Genomic DNA, 18469 nt, shown 5'->3' on the forward strand with positions numbered 1-18469 from the left:
TGGATTCTATTCCTGGGCTTTTTGACCTTTGTTGAATCACCAAAACTTGTCTGTACCTTAGTTTCCGCACCTGTAAAATGGAGTGCTTAGACTGAGGTCCCTTCTATATAATGATTTATAATTCTGTGATATTTCTTTGTTTCACATCTATCTTCAAGTGTTCTTTTTCATCAAAGCAATTGTAGTTTTCATATTAATTTTTTTTATCATAGATGTTTATGGTTTCAATCAACCAATCAACAAACAGTACATTCCTGGTATTGTGCTAGGTTCTGGGGCTTCATGTACAAAATGAAGTACTTCTTCTCAAGGCACTTACTAACTGAGGGAAACCACATGTATGCATACAGATACATAGAAAATATATTTTAAAAAAAAGAATACAAAGTAATTTGAGGAAAAGGGGCACTAGCACCTGAAGGAATCAGGAAAGGCAGCTCATAGGGCACTTCATTTGAACACCAGATACACTGGACCACGTTTCAGTTTATGGCTGATCTGACTATTAGACAGGAGACAGGAGCTGCTATATGGTGGAAAAGCAAATATTTACCTGGAAGATGAAAAGTATATCCCAAAAATATGAAAAAAATGGGGACTCTGATCAGAAGTAATGTGAAAGGGAAGGTATAAAGTCATAAAATTTCCTTAAAGAATAGGCAAGTGAACTTCGCCATCTTGAGAAGGGGAGGACTGAGTTGGAAACTAATACCAAGAAAGTATCTTTTCCTGGAATAGGAACAGGTGAATGACAAAATATAATGTTATATCCAGCCAGCCAGCCAGCCAGCAAAGAGAAACTGCATAAAGTAGGGCATAGAGAATTGGGATTAGGAATCCAGAAAAACCTAGGCCCAAGTCTTACCTCTGACACAATACTGGATATGTGACCTCGTGCCTCAGTGCCTCATGCAACTCACTAAGTGCCCCATGCAACTGTCTTAGACTTTATGTTACAGAAGAGTGGCTAATCTATACTGGTAGATGGAGTTTCCTTAAAGGGAAGGTCTACACTCCGCTAATGAGAGGTTTAGTTATATTCAAATATAAATTTATTCATAATTCTTCAATATAAGCCATAATTTCATTATTTTTCTGCCAGTTATACACTTTGTTATGAATGAAAGTGCATTTAAGTGCTTTCTGTTGTGCTAAGTATTAGGATTCAAATAGAAAAGCAGACAGTTCCTGCTCTGAAGGAGATCATCTTCCAAAGAAGGAAACAACACATAGAGTAGGTTTCATCTGTGAGTTAGATGGAAAGGCCAATATTTCTTAGGGTACAATGGCAAAGCAGACAGTAGTACAACTTCTTTAATGTTATTTATCTCTTTTAAAATTTTAGCTAATTAATTTATTTTTAGTTATCAACAATCACTTCCATAAGCTTTGAGTGTTAAATTTTCTCCCCCTCCCTCCCTCCCTCCCTCCCTCCCCAAAAAGGCATTCAATCTGATATAGGCTCTATGTATACATTCCCATTAAGCATTTTCATAATGTCATTTTTCTTGATCAACTATCTCTCCTTTCTGATGTCTTACCTTTTGGCTGTATGAAGGGCTTTGGTAAGAACTTTGCTCTCCTGGTCTTTAGGAGCAGTTGCTGCTGAAGGGGCAAGGCTTGTAGCACATTCAGAGGTGGTAAGCTGGGCTGAGCATCCACAAGGGTTACTCCACTGAGCTATGGTTGTAGGGACCAAGCTGGAGGCAAGGCTAGTGGTCTAGGGAGCACTAGTACTGTTTGAGCTTTTGGGCTTAACCACCTATTGCAATTGGTATTGGTGGTGGTGGCAGAATGGCAAGCACTCATCCCCAAGGGTTGCTCCCTTAGATTACAGCTTCTGGGGGCTAGGCTGGAAGCAGAGTTGATGGTCTTGGGGGCATTGCCACTCCTAGGGTCCTTGTGCTGTTTTTACCATGTCTGACAGGAGGTGGAGATTGAGGTAGTGGTTGTGATTTGACTGGCCTGGCCCAGTCTCTTCCTTAGAACACCTTGTTTCTTCAGTGTGTTCCTTAAGTATTCATTTTCTAGACCATTTCTAGTGCAGCTCTCATTAACTCTTGATTGGGTTGTACTAACTGGTCTGTTTCCAGACTCCCACCTTTTCAATCCATCCTTCAATCCTATTGCTAAAGTAGATTTCCTAATGAACAGGTTTGAATGTTTCTCCCTTGCTCAAAAAACATTTTGTAGCTCCCTATTGCTTACCAAATAAAACATACATTTTTTTTGACAGTTAATTCAAGATTCTTATTATCTGCCTCTAGCCTTCTCTTAAGCTTTATTTATAGTACTCATCTAGGCACATTTTGTACTCTGCTAAACATTCTACTGTCTCTTTCAGACTTCTTCTGTAAGACTGAAATAGACTTTCCACCTGTTCCCACCAGTTGAAACCCTTCTTTTTAAGTTCCCAAACAGTTGTTAACTCCTCCATGTCACCTTCACTAATCCACATAGCTAGAAATGGTCCCTACTTTTGTTAAATTTCTCTTGTCACTCTATTTGGCCTCTCCTATGTGTTCAATAACTTTCTAATTTCTATCGTAGTTGTTTGTATACATTTGACTCCCTCCCACTAAACATAAGCTCCTTAAATTGCAGCATGTATTGTTTTTCCTCATTTCATCCCCAGTGTTTAACATGTTGTTTTGGACATAGTATATGCATATGTAATGCTTATTAATTGGAATTCTTTGAAAATGAAATAATGAAGAAAATTTATAAACTATCTTCACAATTAGCTTTTTCTTTAAAAAATATTCTTTGTTCTATGAGATAACTCTCTGGGAGAGGAGAGGAGAGGAATACTGCAAGAAATTTAGGCAATGTAAAAAAATGATATAAAAGTTATTTTTATAAAAAGAAAAGCTAGCTATATGATAAACAGACTTCTAGGGCATTCATCTTATAACTAAAATGCTCCACTTAGGCAGTATCAATCAATCAACATCTTTAAAATGTACCTTTTTCATCAACTCTTAAACTCCCTTATTACAAATGGTTCTTTGAGGATGAGGTGTATACAACAAGATGTTTCATAAGGACTTGAAGAGCCTAATACAAGCAAAGCAGGCTTTGAAATAGGAAGGGAAAATGTAGGATATAATATTCTTTGCAAGATTCAGTCTATTAAGAGCATCCTCCATAGTGATGATTAGAATCATAGAATTTTTACTCTTACAAGAGACCATAGAAATGATGTAGTCCAATTCATTTTCAGATAAGTTAACTTCAGCCAAGAGTGGTTGAGTAAATCTAGTCAATGACATATCCAAAGCTAGAACTCAAATAATTTGATTCAATTATTTCCACACTGCTGCCTCCCCAGTAAAAGTCTGAGTGTTTGGTTTACTCTGAGCTTTGCTGCTGAGTTACAGAGAAATTAGATCATTTTCACACCAATACATATGCAATATACATATGGCAACAATACACATGGCCAATACATATGAAAACATATATTTTGTACACATACAAAGCACGTTAATATTCTGGTATAGTTTAATATATGCATATGTTATATAGCTATTTCTATCTCTATATATCTCTACTGTTCCTGAAGCTTTTTAGTCATTTGAGAGCAAGCTGTAGCAAGTCATGGTCAAAGGACTGCTTCTAACTTTGAAAGGAAACATGTCCCCTCACTTCATGTTTGTCTTTTCCCTTTAAAAGGTACAGAAACAGGGACTTTAGGCTGGAGGAATAAGAGAAGCTTCATGGTTTATAACCCACACACACCTTGACAGTGAGGCACCCTGTAGAGAGAGGGAGAACAGGGGCTAGCAGTATGTGGCTTTTCAGTGATAGCTATCAATGGTTACTGTGCTTAAAGGAACACTGAATAATAGCCCTGCTTTCAGTGGTTCTAAGTAAATCAAAGGCCTCTCTCTCAGATCCACTGTTCTCTATCTCTGTCTCTCTCTCAATGCACACCCCACTCCCAGTGCAATCTGCCTACTGAGTAGGGTGTGGGTCTTCCTAGTTAATTCCTAGCTTTGAGTCTTCACTCAGTGGGGAAACTTCACTTCCTTGTTGACTAGTCATGTGACCTTGTCATAATAATGGTGCTAACTGACTGCAGAGAGATGTGCTTGAATTTACTGACCTGCATAATGCAGTGTTTACTAACCATAGAATTGAAAGGTAAAGAGATATGCAGAATAATAAGAAAACAATGCATTACAAAACAATATCTACTGAGAAGCTATAGGTCAACTACTGTACATCATAGGACTAAACTAAACCTAGGAAGTTTGTGCAACTTGCACGTGTTTGCTCTTCCTGGAAAAGCACGTAAAAGAGTATCCCCTCCTTTTTTAAAATGGTGGAAACTGGAAGAACTCTGATCCAGGACTCCCAGCACAGGAAACTGCCTAAGAACTCAAGACAACTATGGAAAGGATTGATGGGAGGAGATGTTTTCCATCCTGTCTATCTTGTGCAAACTTAGCTGGCCACACCTTGCTAATCACAGTGATTTGGTGGATAGTCCAAGGCAGGAACTGTACTTTGGGTTCAAGAGTCCTGCTTGAACCAGTTCCTCTCTGTTATAGCCACTTAATGTTATTTCCTCTCTCATACTCCCTGTCCAAAGACCCTTCTGCTTGGCACAAGGGGAGAAGCAGCAGTATAAAGCAAGGGGTGGGGGGAAGCTTACCTGTGATTTTTAACAATTAAATTAAATTAAATTAAATTCAGCACCATCACCTTTGTTACTATTGATGGTGGGGATTTTGGTCCAGGCCTCTGATTTCATTAGTAGAATAGAACCCCTACTACAGAAATTCCCTTTACCAATATTGATTGGCAACTCTTCTCTTACAGTCTTAGTTGCCTGGGGCACTGAGAAATTAAGTGATTGGTCCATGGTCATACTATGAGAGCCTAGACTTGAACCTAGGTTTTCCTGACTCCAAGTCTTGCCTTCTATCCACTGTATAAGATTGCATAATATAAAAGGCTAGAAAGTCATGTATTTTGGAATATGATAGTAGACATACCAAATCTCTAAGAAAATCCCATTTCTTGGCTCCCATATCATAAAGCCCAACTCCACCATCCATGAAACAGCAGACTGCATGGCCCGGAGGAAGAGAAAAAGCTTGATTCTGTGTCAGAGTTGGAGGAGGAACAGCTTCACTAGTTGAGGATGTATAATGATTTTTGGTTGGAGAATGTGCTGAAAGTGTTTAATTTAAACAAAAAAAAGTGTAAATTACATGAAAGTATTGGTCCAGCAGTCAATAAACATTTATTAAGCATCTGCTATGTACCAGACACTGTGCTAAGACTAATAACTAGACTTCTCATATACTAGAACTAAGTCTCAATACATCATTTAAAATAAATATATTCAATTGTTTATTTTCCTTTATAATCTGAATCTTGCTAATGAAACCAAGATATTCTGACTAAATTTGCTGTACAAATAAAGGAATAGAGATGCTATATGAGGAAAACGTGTATATTATACACAGACAAAACTCTAGTCCCCTGCTTATACACACATATATATTGTGTATATATATATATATATATATATATATATATATATATACAAAAAAGAAGTACATATAGTTACAGAGAAAGAAACATTTAATTAAAATTTCACTGGAGAAGCATAGTTCATCCTATTCCAGGGGCCTGACTTAAAAAAAAACACCTAAAAAAATCATGTATATAATGTTTAATATAAAACTTTTCTCTGAATAATGCTACAATATTATAACCTTCCCTAATACCTGTTATAAAGAGGGCTTCAGATATTTTAAAATCATAGAATTTAAGAGGTGGAAGGTATCATGTACATAGTCTGGTTCACCCCTTTACAGATGAAGTAAATGAGGCCCAGGCTTTTTGTTGATTGTAAAAAAAAAAAAAGGAAGAGACATGAATTGATCAGGTCTAATGCCAGCTATGGGCAGAACTGTGAAATGAACTCAAGTCTCTTGACTCCCAGTCTAATGCATTTTGCAATGCCCCATGCTATTTGACCTCCAATGTTAATTTCAGACTCCTAAACCTCACCCTTGTAGCATAGGTAGTACTACCTTCTTGCAGAATCTGTTGACCCTCAGGCATGAAATCATCAGTGAAAAGCTCCTGTGGTTCAAGTGAATTGCCTTCCCTACTGTACTAACAGTTACCCTCTATACTGTTTAAAATGCATCTTCATCATATTCATGACCTGGATGTCATTTCTTCAACTAACCCCTTTGTTTAAGAGTGTTTCCATAAAGAAAAGCACATTTTAAGAACTGGAATCAGCTTGCTTCCTCACTGGTCTTTAAAGGTTCTTCCATCTCTAAATCCTACTATCCTTTGCAAAGTTAACTTATCATCATCTTGTCACCTCTACAGAGATATAGTTTTCTGAACAAATGTTAAAACTTCTGAACAATAAATTTTTCCCTCCTAATTTTCTCTCTTTCTCTATTATGTTTTATATATCCAATATATTTTATGTATAATATTTTTAAATCTATGTATATAATATCCTGAAAATATTTAATACCTTTCTTTTGGTTTTTTTTTAACAGTCAGAAAGGTGCCATGATGCACGCAGATCTAAGGTTTTAAAATGGGTCCTAAGCTTCAAATACATATTTGCAATATGGCTGATATTGGGATGTGACTAGAATGTGAATGGGGGGAGTAGAACAGCTTTTCATGGAATAATCCACCTATTTCAAGAAGGCCTCTGTAACTTTTCACCTCAGAGAGAATATGGTGTACATATGATCATCAGGTTGCACACAAGGAGATGTTAATTTACCAGATAATTTATTTTAGGCCCTAACGACATTCATTCTTTTGAGGCTTTGTAGCAAAAGTACTAGAGCTTATAGGAGTTAAGAAATCCAGATTCAAGTTCTGGCTGCCACATGATGGCTAGAATGCCAGAATTGGATTAGGAAGGCCTTTCATTTTTGCCTTTGTATGCTTAGCACTTAGCACAATACTTTATGGTTTCTAAAAGCACATTATATATATATTCTCTCCTTTGACTCTAATAACAGCCCATTGAAGTTGATACTACAAGCACAGAATCAAAGAATTTCAGAAATTTAAGTGATGTCAGCGGCTATCCAGTTCAACCCATATTCTAAAATTATAGCTGTGCAATGCACATGACAAGGGTTATTCACCCTGTCCTGCATGCCCTCTTCTCTCTTCTCTCATACTATTACAATAAGTGATCTCATCAGCTCTCATCATTTCAATTATCATTTCAATGCAGATGACCCTCAGATCTACTTGTCTAGATTTCATCTCTATCCTGACCTCCAGTCTCACATTACCAACTGCCTAATAGACATCTCAAACTGGTAAATGTCCTCTTTTCTCCTCCAATAATGTCAGAAGGCCTGGTGCAGGCCTTCATCACCTCATGCCTGGATGATTACAATAGCATAGTGGTTTGCCTCCTTGTTTCAAGTCTCTCTACTTTCCTCTATCTTCCACTCAGCCGTCAAGCTGATCTGACTCTATCACTTTATCATATTCAGTCAACTCCAGTGATTCCCTCATACAGCCAGGATCAAATATGAAAGCTTGTTTGGATTTTAAAGTTCTTCATAACCTGGTCCCTTCCTAGCTTTCCAGTCTTCTTACACCTTACTCCACTCCATATACTCTTCTATCCAGTGACTCTGGCCTCTTGGCTGTTTCTCACACGTGAAATTCCATCTCCTGTCTCTAAGTGTTTTCACTGGCTGTATCCCAGGAATGGAACACTCTTCCTCCTCAATTCTACCTCCTGGCATTCCTGACTTCCTTCAAATCTCAATTAAAGCCCCAGCTTCTTCCAGAAGCCTTTCCCAGTCATCCTTAAGCTTAATGCCTTTTCTTTGCACAGTGGAGAAGGATTAAGAAAGTCCTTAGAAGAACGTGGTATCTGATCTGAGTTATGAGGGAAATTAGGCATTCTAAAAGGCAGAAGTGAAGAAGGAGTGTATTTCAGGAATGGGGGACAGTCTGTGAAAAAACATGAAGATGGAAAAGAGAATGTCTTTATACCCATTCATTATATGTTATAAGGATAACATCACCTACTTTCCAGCTTCTTTCTTCTTCTGAGCCATATAAAAACACTATAAAAAAGTCTTCCTTACTACTTTAATTCTGCTTTGTCTTTTCTCAGGTACCTTAGAATTGTCTAATGTTGAATTGAGGACCATAGAAAGATCATCAAACTGCTCTCTTAACCCCTTCATTTTGAAGATCAATCAATAAGCATTTATCAAGTGCTGGGGATATGAGATTAAGGTAATTAAGCCCAGAGAGAATAAGTAATTTGCCCAAATTTACATGAGGGGGAGGGGTAAATGGTGGAGCCAGGACCAAAATCTGAATCAAGCTTTGTAGTCATTGCTCCAATATGTCTGAATCCCAAGGCTTTTTATTTGTCACTCAGTCCAACCTAAGATATTTCATAAGCCTGTGATAACTTATTAACAACTATTATATTTGGTATCAACAAGAAACTTTCATATTAAATAATGTATTTTTACTCACATTTTTCCTTTGGGGGAGAATTAAGTACATGTAAAACATGAAATCCTGTGTTCTTCAATTTAAAATTCTCAAGAGGTGTTGACCTTGAAACATTCCAAACTCTTAGTACCCCAACTTGGGAATCTAATAAGGAACACAAAAATTCCCTTCAGTAAAGCCCAGTTTTGAAATTGCATTACCCACATATAAAATATAATTACATAATTTTGAAGCTACAACAGAGGGGTTTTAGTGTATTTTGCGGACATGACTCTTACAATGTAGTACAATAATATATTCACATTACCATAGCTCATTTTACATATATAACAAATTACACATGTATGACAAATTACACACATATATGTGTAATTTGTCATACATGTATAATTTGTACATACATATATACATATATATACACACATATATATGTACATGTACACATGTACACACACATATACACGTGCGTGTGTGTGTTTGTGTGTGTGTGTGATGTGTTTATAAATTCATTCCCTACTTCCTGGCCATCTGCTCCACAGCCTTGCCAGCTGTCTTCACTGTCCTAACTACCATCCCCTAGAGACCATTCCCTTGGAGGTGTGAGACCCTTTCAATCTCTAGTTTTGCCCTGGGGGCTCCAGGTTTCTCAGCAGGCCTTCTACTTCAGGTAGACCTGGCCATCTTCTCATCCAGACCAAACAATACTCTAGAGGTTTCAGCCCTTTCATCTCTGGAAATTTTGTCTGAGTACCTCAATATTTTCTAGTTCTGCATCATGATCAAAGTCAAGTCTGCATCTGCTCCAGTGTCAGATTACTCCCTTATGGCTCCACTCACTGTCTCTGTAACTTTCTGCATCTTAGTGCCCCCGCCTATCCACTGTTCCCCTGTGTGTATTGTTTCACTCCACGATAATATAATATCCTTGAAGATAGGAGTTATCTTTAATTTTGTATTTGTATCTCCAGGTCTGACACAGGGCTTAGCATCTAATAAGTGCTTTGTAAATACTGGAGTGGCTATGTGGTGCAGTGGATAGCGTGTCAGTCAGTTCAGGAAGACCTGAGTTCAGATCTGACCTCAGATACTATCTGTGTGACTCTGAACATGACACTTAACATGTCTCAGTTTCCTCATCTGCAAAATGGAGATTATAACAGCACCTTCACCCTAGGGCTGTTAGGAGGATCCAGCGACATCATATTTGTAAAACACTGGGCACAGCTTCTGGCACATGGTGAGCATTACCTAAATGCTACCTATTGTTATTATTATTATTAAACGTTTTTCATTCATTAATCATACGCATACTTTTAAAGTAAGCTAAAGCTTTCACATATAGTATTTCCATTGTTTTGGCTTTTTTTGTATTACTCTATAGCTCAAAACGCCTTTTCAATCACTCTACAAATTTCTTACTAGTTACTTACTGTTTGTAGTCCCGTTAACTAAATATTTTTTCTAATCGACTGTTTAAATCACTTTGATCTGACCATTTCCCCACCTATTACATACTTGCTTGACAATCTTACTCAGAAGTAAGTACTAGACATAGAGAAGTCCCTCCTTTCCTATTTCTTTTTCTAATCTACAGAGATGGATGAGATGTAGTCTTGTAGGCCTAGTGCACTTGGCAGATAGACAAGGAATGAAAACATTTGATCTCCACCTTCCTCTGACTCTTGTTCCTCCAAACCTTCTTTCTGACTGCCAAAGTGGCCCTCTCTTCTCGTCCAAGTTCTTGTGCTCTACCATCTTTGGCTGAGGAAATTCTCTTCCCCACACACAGACATTTCTCCTCATGCTAGCCATGTGAAATGCAGAAGAGCAGAAAACCAATAAAGAAGGATTTAAAAAAAAAACCTATAAACTAACTAAAAGCAAAATTTAAAAAATAATAAAATACATAAAAGACAAAGTCATATTTGTATGACATGCTATATCAGACACTAAGCACGCTTCACAAAGGGATTATGCATATTTTCTTCAATGTATTAAGTTAAATATCAGAAAATGTTGGGTATAACACTAATGAAGCCAAGGTTAGAGGTTCAAGCTCAGAATCCCCACTCATAACAAACCTGTTCCACATTTATGGCTGCCTTAAAGATGCCTAATATTGGTCATAAGGATGACTTGGTAAAGAGAGTTTGAAGGAAGTAGCATACTTTCTTAAAACAATTCAAAATACATGACATCTTCTTTAAATACATATGAAGGTAGCATAATATTTTATAATATTAACAAGTCTTTACCAAAGGGCTATTCTGATGCCCTATCATGGCATACAAGTGACCTGAGATTCTTAAAGGCTATGCCAGAGGGACAAAAACTTTCTCACATTTTCTCAAACTAAAAAAAAAAGCCTCTGAGTATTAACCTACCTTCATCATCCCACCTGGGCCTATTCTCAGGCCTAGATCATGGCTGAGCAATTTATTAATAAAACCAACAAAGTCCCCATCCCTGCAACCCTTATCTACTTAATGGCCTCCTTCCACAGTCATTCTATCAGTACCTAATTTTAACCAAACTAATCTGGCAAAGTCACACACATACAGACTTCTAAAATTACATGTATCCTGGAAATGGACACCAGAAACATGTATGGTCCTCATTTCACCTTGCTATGAGGATGAAATTCAAATGGAATGCAGGAAACTTAAATGGTTCTAATCTCACTTTTGTCTAAATATCATGATATAAAAATTCAGACTGCTAAAGATTACTTTCTATTTCCTTTTCAGATTTATATATTACCTCAGGAAGATCTCAGGAGCACAGAATTTAGAATGTTTTAAGACTTGTGCAGAATTAATCAGAACAAAGGCTGAAATAGATTTTTTTTTTTAGAATGCAGAGACTCCAATAAGAAACTCCTCAATGTCACTTACCTCCAGTTACAAACATTCCAGGGGCAGTAGGAACCCAGGCTAAGCACTGGACTGATACTACTGCAGTGGGAAAATTAAATGTTGTGATACAAGAGAGTGACTCAGAATCTACAAGGCGAATGCCATTATGCAAATTTGCCACGAGGAGATAGTCAGTAGACAGTGGGTCCCATTCCAGATCTGTGACAGGATCCTCTTCATCCGTCCCTTCAAGAGATTCAGGTCTCAGAACATGTTTCTGATTCTTAGAACCTAATTTTTTTTTCAAAAGAGGAAACTATTTATTAACAAAACCAACCATTCACAATCTATAGTGCCTCAGATTACTGTTCTCTGTACTGCATGAGTCATTTGTGTTCAGAATCATGAAGATGAATGTATTTACAGAAGCAATGGTTATACAAAGGGATGTAAGAATTTCTTGCTGTAAATACATTTGGATTGTGAATATGCCTGTTGGGTTTGGCAAGCATTTTATGGACTCATTGAGAGTCTTTTCTCCATGTTACTGTAAGGGTGGAAAAAGTAGGACTGTCTCCACTCTGCAGTTTATAGGTAGAAGAGATAACAAAGAAAAATAATTACCTAGATTAATATGAAATCCTGTTAACAACTGGTAAGTAGCTTTGTATTTTCCAAAAAGCCATTGTATCTTAAAATAATTTATATAACAACAACACTGTAAAAAGCAAACCACTTTGAAATTTGTATGAGCAATACAATGGCTATTCGCGATTCCAGAGGACTGAGGATGAAACACGCTATCTGTGACAGAGAGGTGATTGGTTTAGGATGCAGAATGAGACGTATATACTTTTATGTAGCCACTGAGGAAATGTGTTTTGCTTGACTGTGTATATTTTGCTATGAGAATTGTGTTTTTCTTTTTTTTTTTCAATGAGATTAGGAGGCATGTAGGAGAGAAAAGAAGTTTCAGTTGACTTTAAAAAATAGAGGGAGGTGCTATAGATATAGAATACTGCATACGCTTTCAGATGAGATCAATGAATTATTAGTTTCACTGAACTGTTTTACCTTACTACACGAGAACTCCCATGGAGTGGGAGCAATCTATAAACGTTTGTAATGTAAAAATAAAACATATCAATAAAACTTTTAAAAGAGGCTCTGCTGAATATTCTTGCATAAAGGAAAAGGAAAAAGAACCCACAAGCATAATGATAAAAAGGATGACAAATTCCATGAATAATTTGTCCTTTACCTCCTGTGATTTGTCATTAACTTTTCTTCTATCAATAAATCTGACAAATAACTTTTTCACATGCTCCTCTAGTTTACTCCTGATATCACCCTTTATGTCTAACTCGTACCCATTTTTTAGTACATAGTGTGAGATGTTGGTCTGTGCCTAGTTTGTGCCAGACTATTTTGCAGTTTTCCCAGAAGTTTTTTGTCAAAGAATGAGTTCTTGCCCCAGTAGCTGGGATCTTTGAGTTTCTCAGACACTAGGTTACTGGGCTCATTTTTCTGTACATTGTATACTTAATCTATTCCACTGGTCAACCACTCTATTTCTTATCTAGTACCAAACTGTTTAGATGATTACTGTTTTGTAGGAGAGTGGGAGATCTGGTGCTGTTCAACAGTTCTGTTTTTGCCGCCATTGGTCCTTACCCAAAAGCTGTCTACTATGTGCCTCCTTCTGCCATAGTTCCTAGGTTTCCTTACATGAGTACATCTTCTTAATATATAATATACACTCAATATTAGACTGCCACAAACACCTGCACACCTTGTTACCTATCCTGTTCCTTTTGAATGAGTTATACCCTAACCCCAGAGCCATAGTCTAGTTAACGGTTTAATCCTACTAAGTTTCAATTATACTAAAGCGTCTAAATTTGCCTCTTGATGTAAGGATCTCTAGTTCACCTCTCTTGTTATTCATATTCTGAATATTACTGGGTAGTCACAAGGCCAGGGCTTTCATCGCTGGCTCCTTTCTTGGATTTTTCCTACTATGAATTCCCGGAATGGCCGAGGAATCTCTACTGCTATTCTTCCTCTGTTGTAGCTACTGTCTATTCTCATTTGGTGGATACGCAGAGGCAGTTTTGTCCCCCTATTTTCCTTTTTAGTTTAAAGTACCTTCTTTAGGCAAATGCATTCTTAATAACCCTGTTAGATTCAATCCATTCCTCATCAGAAGCCTGTTTTTCCTATATTTTAAATTGTGGTCCAGGAAAATCCAAGCCCTATTCTCAGATGTCATCTTCTAAACCAGGTGCTCATTTTCCAAATATGCATTTTTTCTGAAGTTCTTGCATTTAATCAACAGCAACAATGAAAAACAAACAAAACACAAAACAAAAACATCTTTCCCCCTAACATCTTCACTTTCTTTCCTGAGATTTCTTTAGCAATGTGAATCAACAAGAAGTGGGGTCGTAGTTAGCAAGGTTGACAGGTCTTGGGAGGTTCTCTATCAAGTCCTGGATATATATGCCTTAGAAATGTAGCAGGCCATTCTAATATTATGGGGATGACAAATGGATGCCTTAGTACCCTCAACAATGAATTAGCAATAGTATTACTCTCCCTTCTTTCTCTCACTCCCCACTAAGTTATTGCTCAAAAATCCATAGAGCCACATCATAATTCCTTGGTGAACAAGAAATAGCCTGCTCCTCAGTGGGTCCATCTCTTCCTTTTTAGGAAGCATCTGATAGCTGTCTGTTACTTAGCTTCAAGTATTCAGAATTTCTTTTTCCTTTCTCCTCCATGTCCCATTCTTCCACCCTCCAACCACATATACAAGCCAGTATTCCCCTCTTTCTTCTGAACTTTTTTCTTATTTTCATAAAATCCTCTTTTTATTTTTTCCTTAAGGTAAACACTCATTCTCTTTGAAGGCATTCCCCAAATCCCACTTATCTTCTCTTCTAGAATGATTACCATATCTGCACTCTAAATGCAGATAAAAGTCATTTCTGGTAGCAGAAATACAAACACTACACAATTCTACGACAGTTACTGCAGTCTTCCTTGCTTTCCATACTTGCTGGAAGTGAGAACTATAATCCTGTCACTCTTGCTAGCAGGTTTCCTGAAGAACTTATGAGCAGATTGTTTACCCTTATTTTCCCCTGGTCACAGGGGAAATAAGAAGCCTGAGGTTCGTGTGCTTTTTGCATCTTTTCATAAAGAACAAGAAAAGATGATTTCCCTATTCCCTCATTTGTAGGCTTCTATGCTCAATTTTTAAAGTGATACTTTCTCCTGTACTATGGTACACAACTTGCTTCTTAGGATGTAGCCAGAAATCAGTGATCTAGAGCATGTGAAGCTATGGTTTCAGTGCACCTGTAGTGCATTCATGGTTTAAGAATACAGGTACAAGAAAGGTTAAGGGTATACCTTCAGGGTCCCAGAAATCCAGGAGCTGCTAAGCTAGACTACCACCCTATTACTCTACTGTTGTGTGTTTATTTTTTGTTTTTTTAAATCTAAGGCTTAATTGAAGATAGCTATGGATCAACATATACTATCAAATGGATCTGTAAATGGGAGTCAATTAAGTTAATAGTTATATATTTAACACTTCATTCACAACAAACTTATGCATAAAATATAAATATTATTACAAATATTTGGGGTCCTGATAACTTGATTGGTGGTGGCCTTAGTTGCCTACCACCTCTGGCTCCAGGCTGCAGAAATACTTCATTTTCCAGACTTCTCCCTCAGCAGGCATGGACCTTCTGTCTTTCCCCTACCCCACTTCTACTTTCCAGTTCTTGAATCTTAATCAAATCAGCCCTGTCATTTTTCCTCCCGCTTTTAGAATTCAAACTCCATGAGGTCAAGCACTGAATTAATTTTGTATTTGTATTGCTAGCACAGTATATATATATATATATATATAGTAAGCACTCATTTTTTTTCTTTTTCTCTTTCTTTCTTTCTCTTACTCATCCAGCCACATGAAGAAACTGAGAAACAGAAATGTGAAATAATTTGCTCACAGTCAAATAGCAAGTGTCAGAACCAAGATTCGAAGCTAAGTCTTCTCATTCTAAGTTCAATACTCTTATAACTATACCAATAATGATATTCAAAGAAGAGGAATAAATCTGAACAGTAAATCATCTTTTTTGGCAGAATACTGAATGTACATACTTTGTGTAGTAGTAAATGAAATTTATTAGCTTCTCTTCTGGATATCATTTGTTGAGTTGGGATCTTATTCAACCTTGTATCCTCCACAGTGCCTCATACATGGCAGGCACTAATTAATATTTGTTAAGTGAATGAATGAACTGGTAGTTTAAGAGGTAGCAAGATTTCTGCTTTTCATTGTGACGTTATCTCAGTCACAAGTCCCAGGGTCTCTTTTGCATAACACGGGATGGCACAAAGTGCTATGTAACCAGGAACATTCCTAGGAAGGACAGTAAATGTCATGCTGTTGCTTCTGCTGGCAGATTTATGGACTCTAAATTGCATGAGTAAGGTCTGGTGACACACACTGGAACAGATATGAAACAAAATAGGGATAGGATGAAGACCCGTGGGCAAGGAGGGGCAAGATCTCTCAGTTCTTTCTCATACAATGTCTCATATCCATGTTAGAATGCCCAAGCTTAAGGTTATAACCATATAGCCAGAAATATAAGGAGAAAAAACAAGGGGGACTAAACAGAACAAGAGAAGACTAAAGTTCAAGTTGGGTTTTAATATCAGAAAAGTCTATTTGGTTTTTTTATTTCTTTTTTTTTTTTTAGGCAATTGGGATTAAGTGACTTGCCCAGGGTCACACAGCTAGTAAGTGTCAAGTGTTTGATCTGAGGCTGGATTTGAACTCAGGCCCTGCTGACTCCAGGCCAGTGCTTGGAGTCACTGTGCCACCTAGCTGCCACCAAATCTATTCTTTATGATAAAGAAAAGTTGTTATGAGATACTTTATGTAGCATCATCTCCAATGACATAGAATCATCAAGAGAGAAGTAAGAGAATATCATGCTTAGCAGAAAAAACTTAAAAAGAGGCCAGGAAAGAAGACTACTCTACCGGTCTGTCATACTGATTAGATACTAGAAGCTCCAAAATGCATAGTTCTTAGATTATTTAAATATCTAAATGCTTACCTGGCTGAAAAATTGAGAGAGTTCCATCAGTATGTCCAAATACAACTTTTCCTTTCTTTTGTGGATGCCATCTAAAGAGACAAATATCAGACAAGAAGCCGTGGGCCTCTTTGTGTACAGTCACACCTATATCTGGTCCTGAAGTCGTCCAAATATTCAGTGGGCCTCTGTGGGAAACAAATGCCACAGTATCTCCAGCATTCCAGCACCAGCTAACGCAAGTAGGAATTCCTGGAACAAATTTTAAAAAGAGACTGGGATAAAAGATAAACAGTCCAAGTAAGTAAACGTACAATGCAATATTATTTGTGCTTAATCCTTCATGAAACTTAACTTTTCTACACAGAATACAGTGTGTCCCAACAATCTTTAAGTTTTAATAGTTGAAGCTTATAATCTGATTAGCCAAAAAGTAAATCAAATTTAGAGATTAGAAATATAGAATATTCAAATTTTGGTTTCATAAAGGTAGGGGATGAGCATATATAGAGAGTACACCCCCATAGATTCTATGATCTCTGTATCTACTCTTCTTCAGCCAAGTTAACAGCCAGATCTTCAACCTCACCATCACTCAGAATTTTACTATACCACCTCTGAGATCCAGACCATTTAAAATTCCCTCCTTTTGCCTACAACCTTTTGTCCTTTCCTTTCTTCTGCTGTCCTTGCACAAGTCACATACCCTCTTGTGCTTCAGTCTTCTCCTCTTGAAAATGAGAGGATTAGAATACGATGGCCTCAAACGTTCCTTCCAGTTCTAAATTTATGATGCTATGAACTCTTCTCTATTATCCCAATACACATCTATTCTGGCCTCATTTTGCCTCCCTTCTAACAAGGACCCCAAAGTTAGCTATTCCAGGGCTATTCTCACCACCATTCTAAAATTCCCCATTCTCCGCTTGACCCTCTTCAATTTCATTCATTATAAATTCATGCTGGGCAGACTAGCCCTCACTGCTTGGCAATCCTTTTATTCAGCTCATGCCTGGCATGTTCTACATGACAATAATTTCCTCTTTCCCCCAAGCCTCTGATTGTTTCCATTCTTCATTTTCATAACAGATTACCCATCCTCCTACTTTACTGTGAAATTCAAACCCATTTGATGGGAACTATTGCAATTCCCCTCCTCCAAATTTCAAAATTTCTCTGTGTCTTCCCCCATCATTTCTTGGAGGAAGAGATAGTTTCCCTTTCATCTCCAGAATTCCAGGACTGTGGCCTTGATGTCCTGATTGGTCTGTGCCTCACCTGGCCCACTATTGCAGGCAGGCTCCAGACATGCTTCACTTTACTCCCTACTTTCCATTTTTTAAACCAGAGGTATCAAACTCAAGGCTTCAGCAGCATGCTTGGTGGCAAAACTCTAGAGTGCCCAACCAAATTAAAATGTAATTGAGAAATGTTTAGCAAAATAAATAAAAATATAATAACACATAGGTAATGTTAATTTTGTGGCAATATGTAGCTACATGGATCCATTTCTATTTGAGTCTGAGTTCTAAACAACTGCTTTCTTTGCCTTCTAGGCTAGTCACTATGCCTTGGAGATTTTAACTCTTTCTTTTCTAGAACCTCCACCCTTGGGACTTGCTATCCTGATCTGTATGTGCCTCACTAGGCCCCAAATCTGTCCTGGCTACTAAGCATGCCAAATTATAATATTAAGATATTGCAGGCCATTTAACAAAATAATAATATACAAAATATGGTAAGACAAGAAAATGGAAAGATCAAAAGAGGAATGAGACTTGTAGTCTGAGCAAGATGCTCAAGGCAAGAAGGCAAACAGGAGGACTATTCTTGAAAGAAACAAGATCACAGGAGTGTGATTTATGAATGAGCTAATATCTGTGTAGTGCCTTAAGATTTATAAGGTACTTTGTATAAACTAAGTTATTTTTGACAGGATTACTATACTAGTAAATCAGAGAAACCTTATAGCTGTAGTTAATTGAGATT

The 18469-nt window shown here is 37.3% G+C and overlaps 1 protein-coding gene across 6 annotated transcripts in view; it reads right to left on the bottom strand.

Annotated features, from left to right (window-relative positions):
* Positions 1–18469, bottom strand: part of WDR17 (WD repeat domain 17) — a 95929-nt gene that overhangs the window by 65400 nt on the left and 12060 nt on the right. For all 6 annotated transcript variants that reach the window (XR_013483996.1, XR_013483995.1, XM_020997883.2 and 3 more), the window contains exons 3-6: positions 16502–16732; positions 11394–11645; positions 8521–8643; positions 5004–5182 (exon numbers count right to left, since the gene is read on the bottom strand). Coding sequence is in view for 4 of the 6 variants with exons in the window: in XM_020997883.2 (XP_020853542.2) it covers positions 5004–5182; positions 8521–8643; positions 11394–11645; positions 16502–16732 (785 nt within the window). In the remaining 2 variants the exon portion in view is untranslated. The remainder of the gene's footprint in view (positions 1–5003; positions 5183–8520; positions 8644–11393; positions 11646–16501; positions 16733–18469) is intronic.

This window comes from Phascolarctos cinereus, unplaced genomic scaffold (genome assembly GCF_003287225.1).
Source record: "Phascolarctos cinereus isolate Bilbo 61053 unplaced genomic scaffold, phaCin_HiC Scaffold_9;HRSCAF=440, whole genome shotgun sequence".
In the NCBI taxonomy this organism is placed as follows: domain Eukaryota; kingdom Metazoa; phylum Chordata; class Mammalia; order Diprotodontia; family Phascolarctidae; genus Phascolarctos; species Phascolarctos cinereus.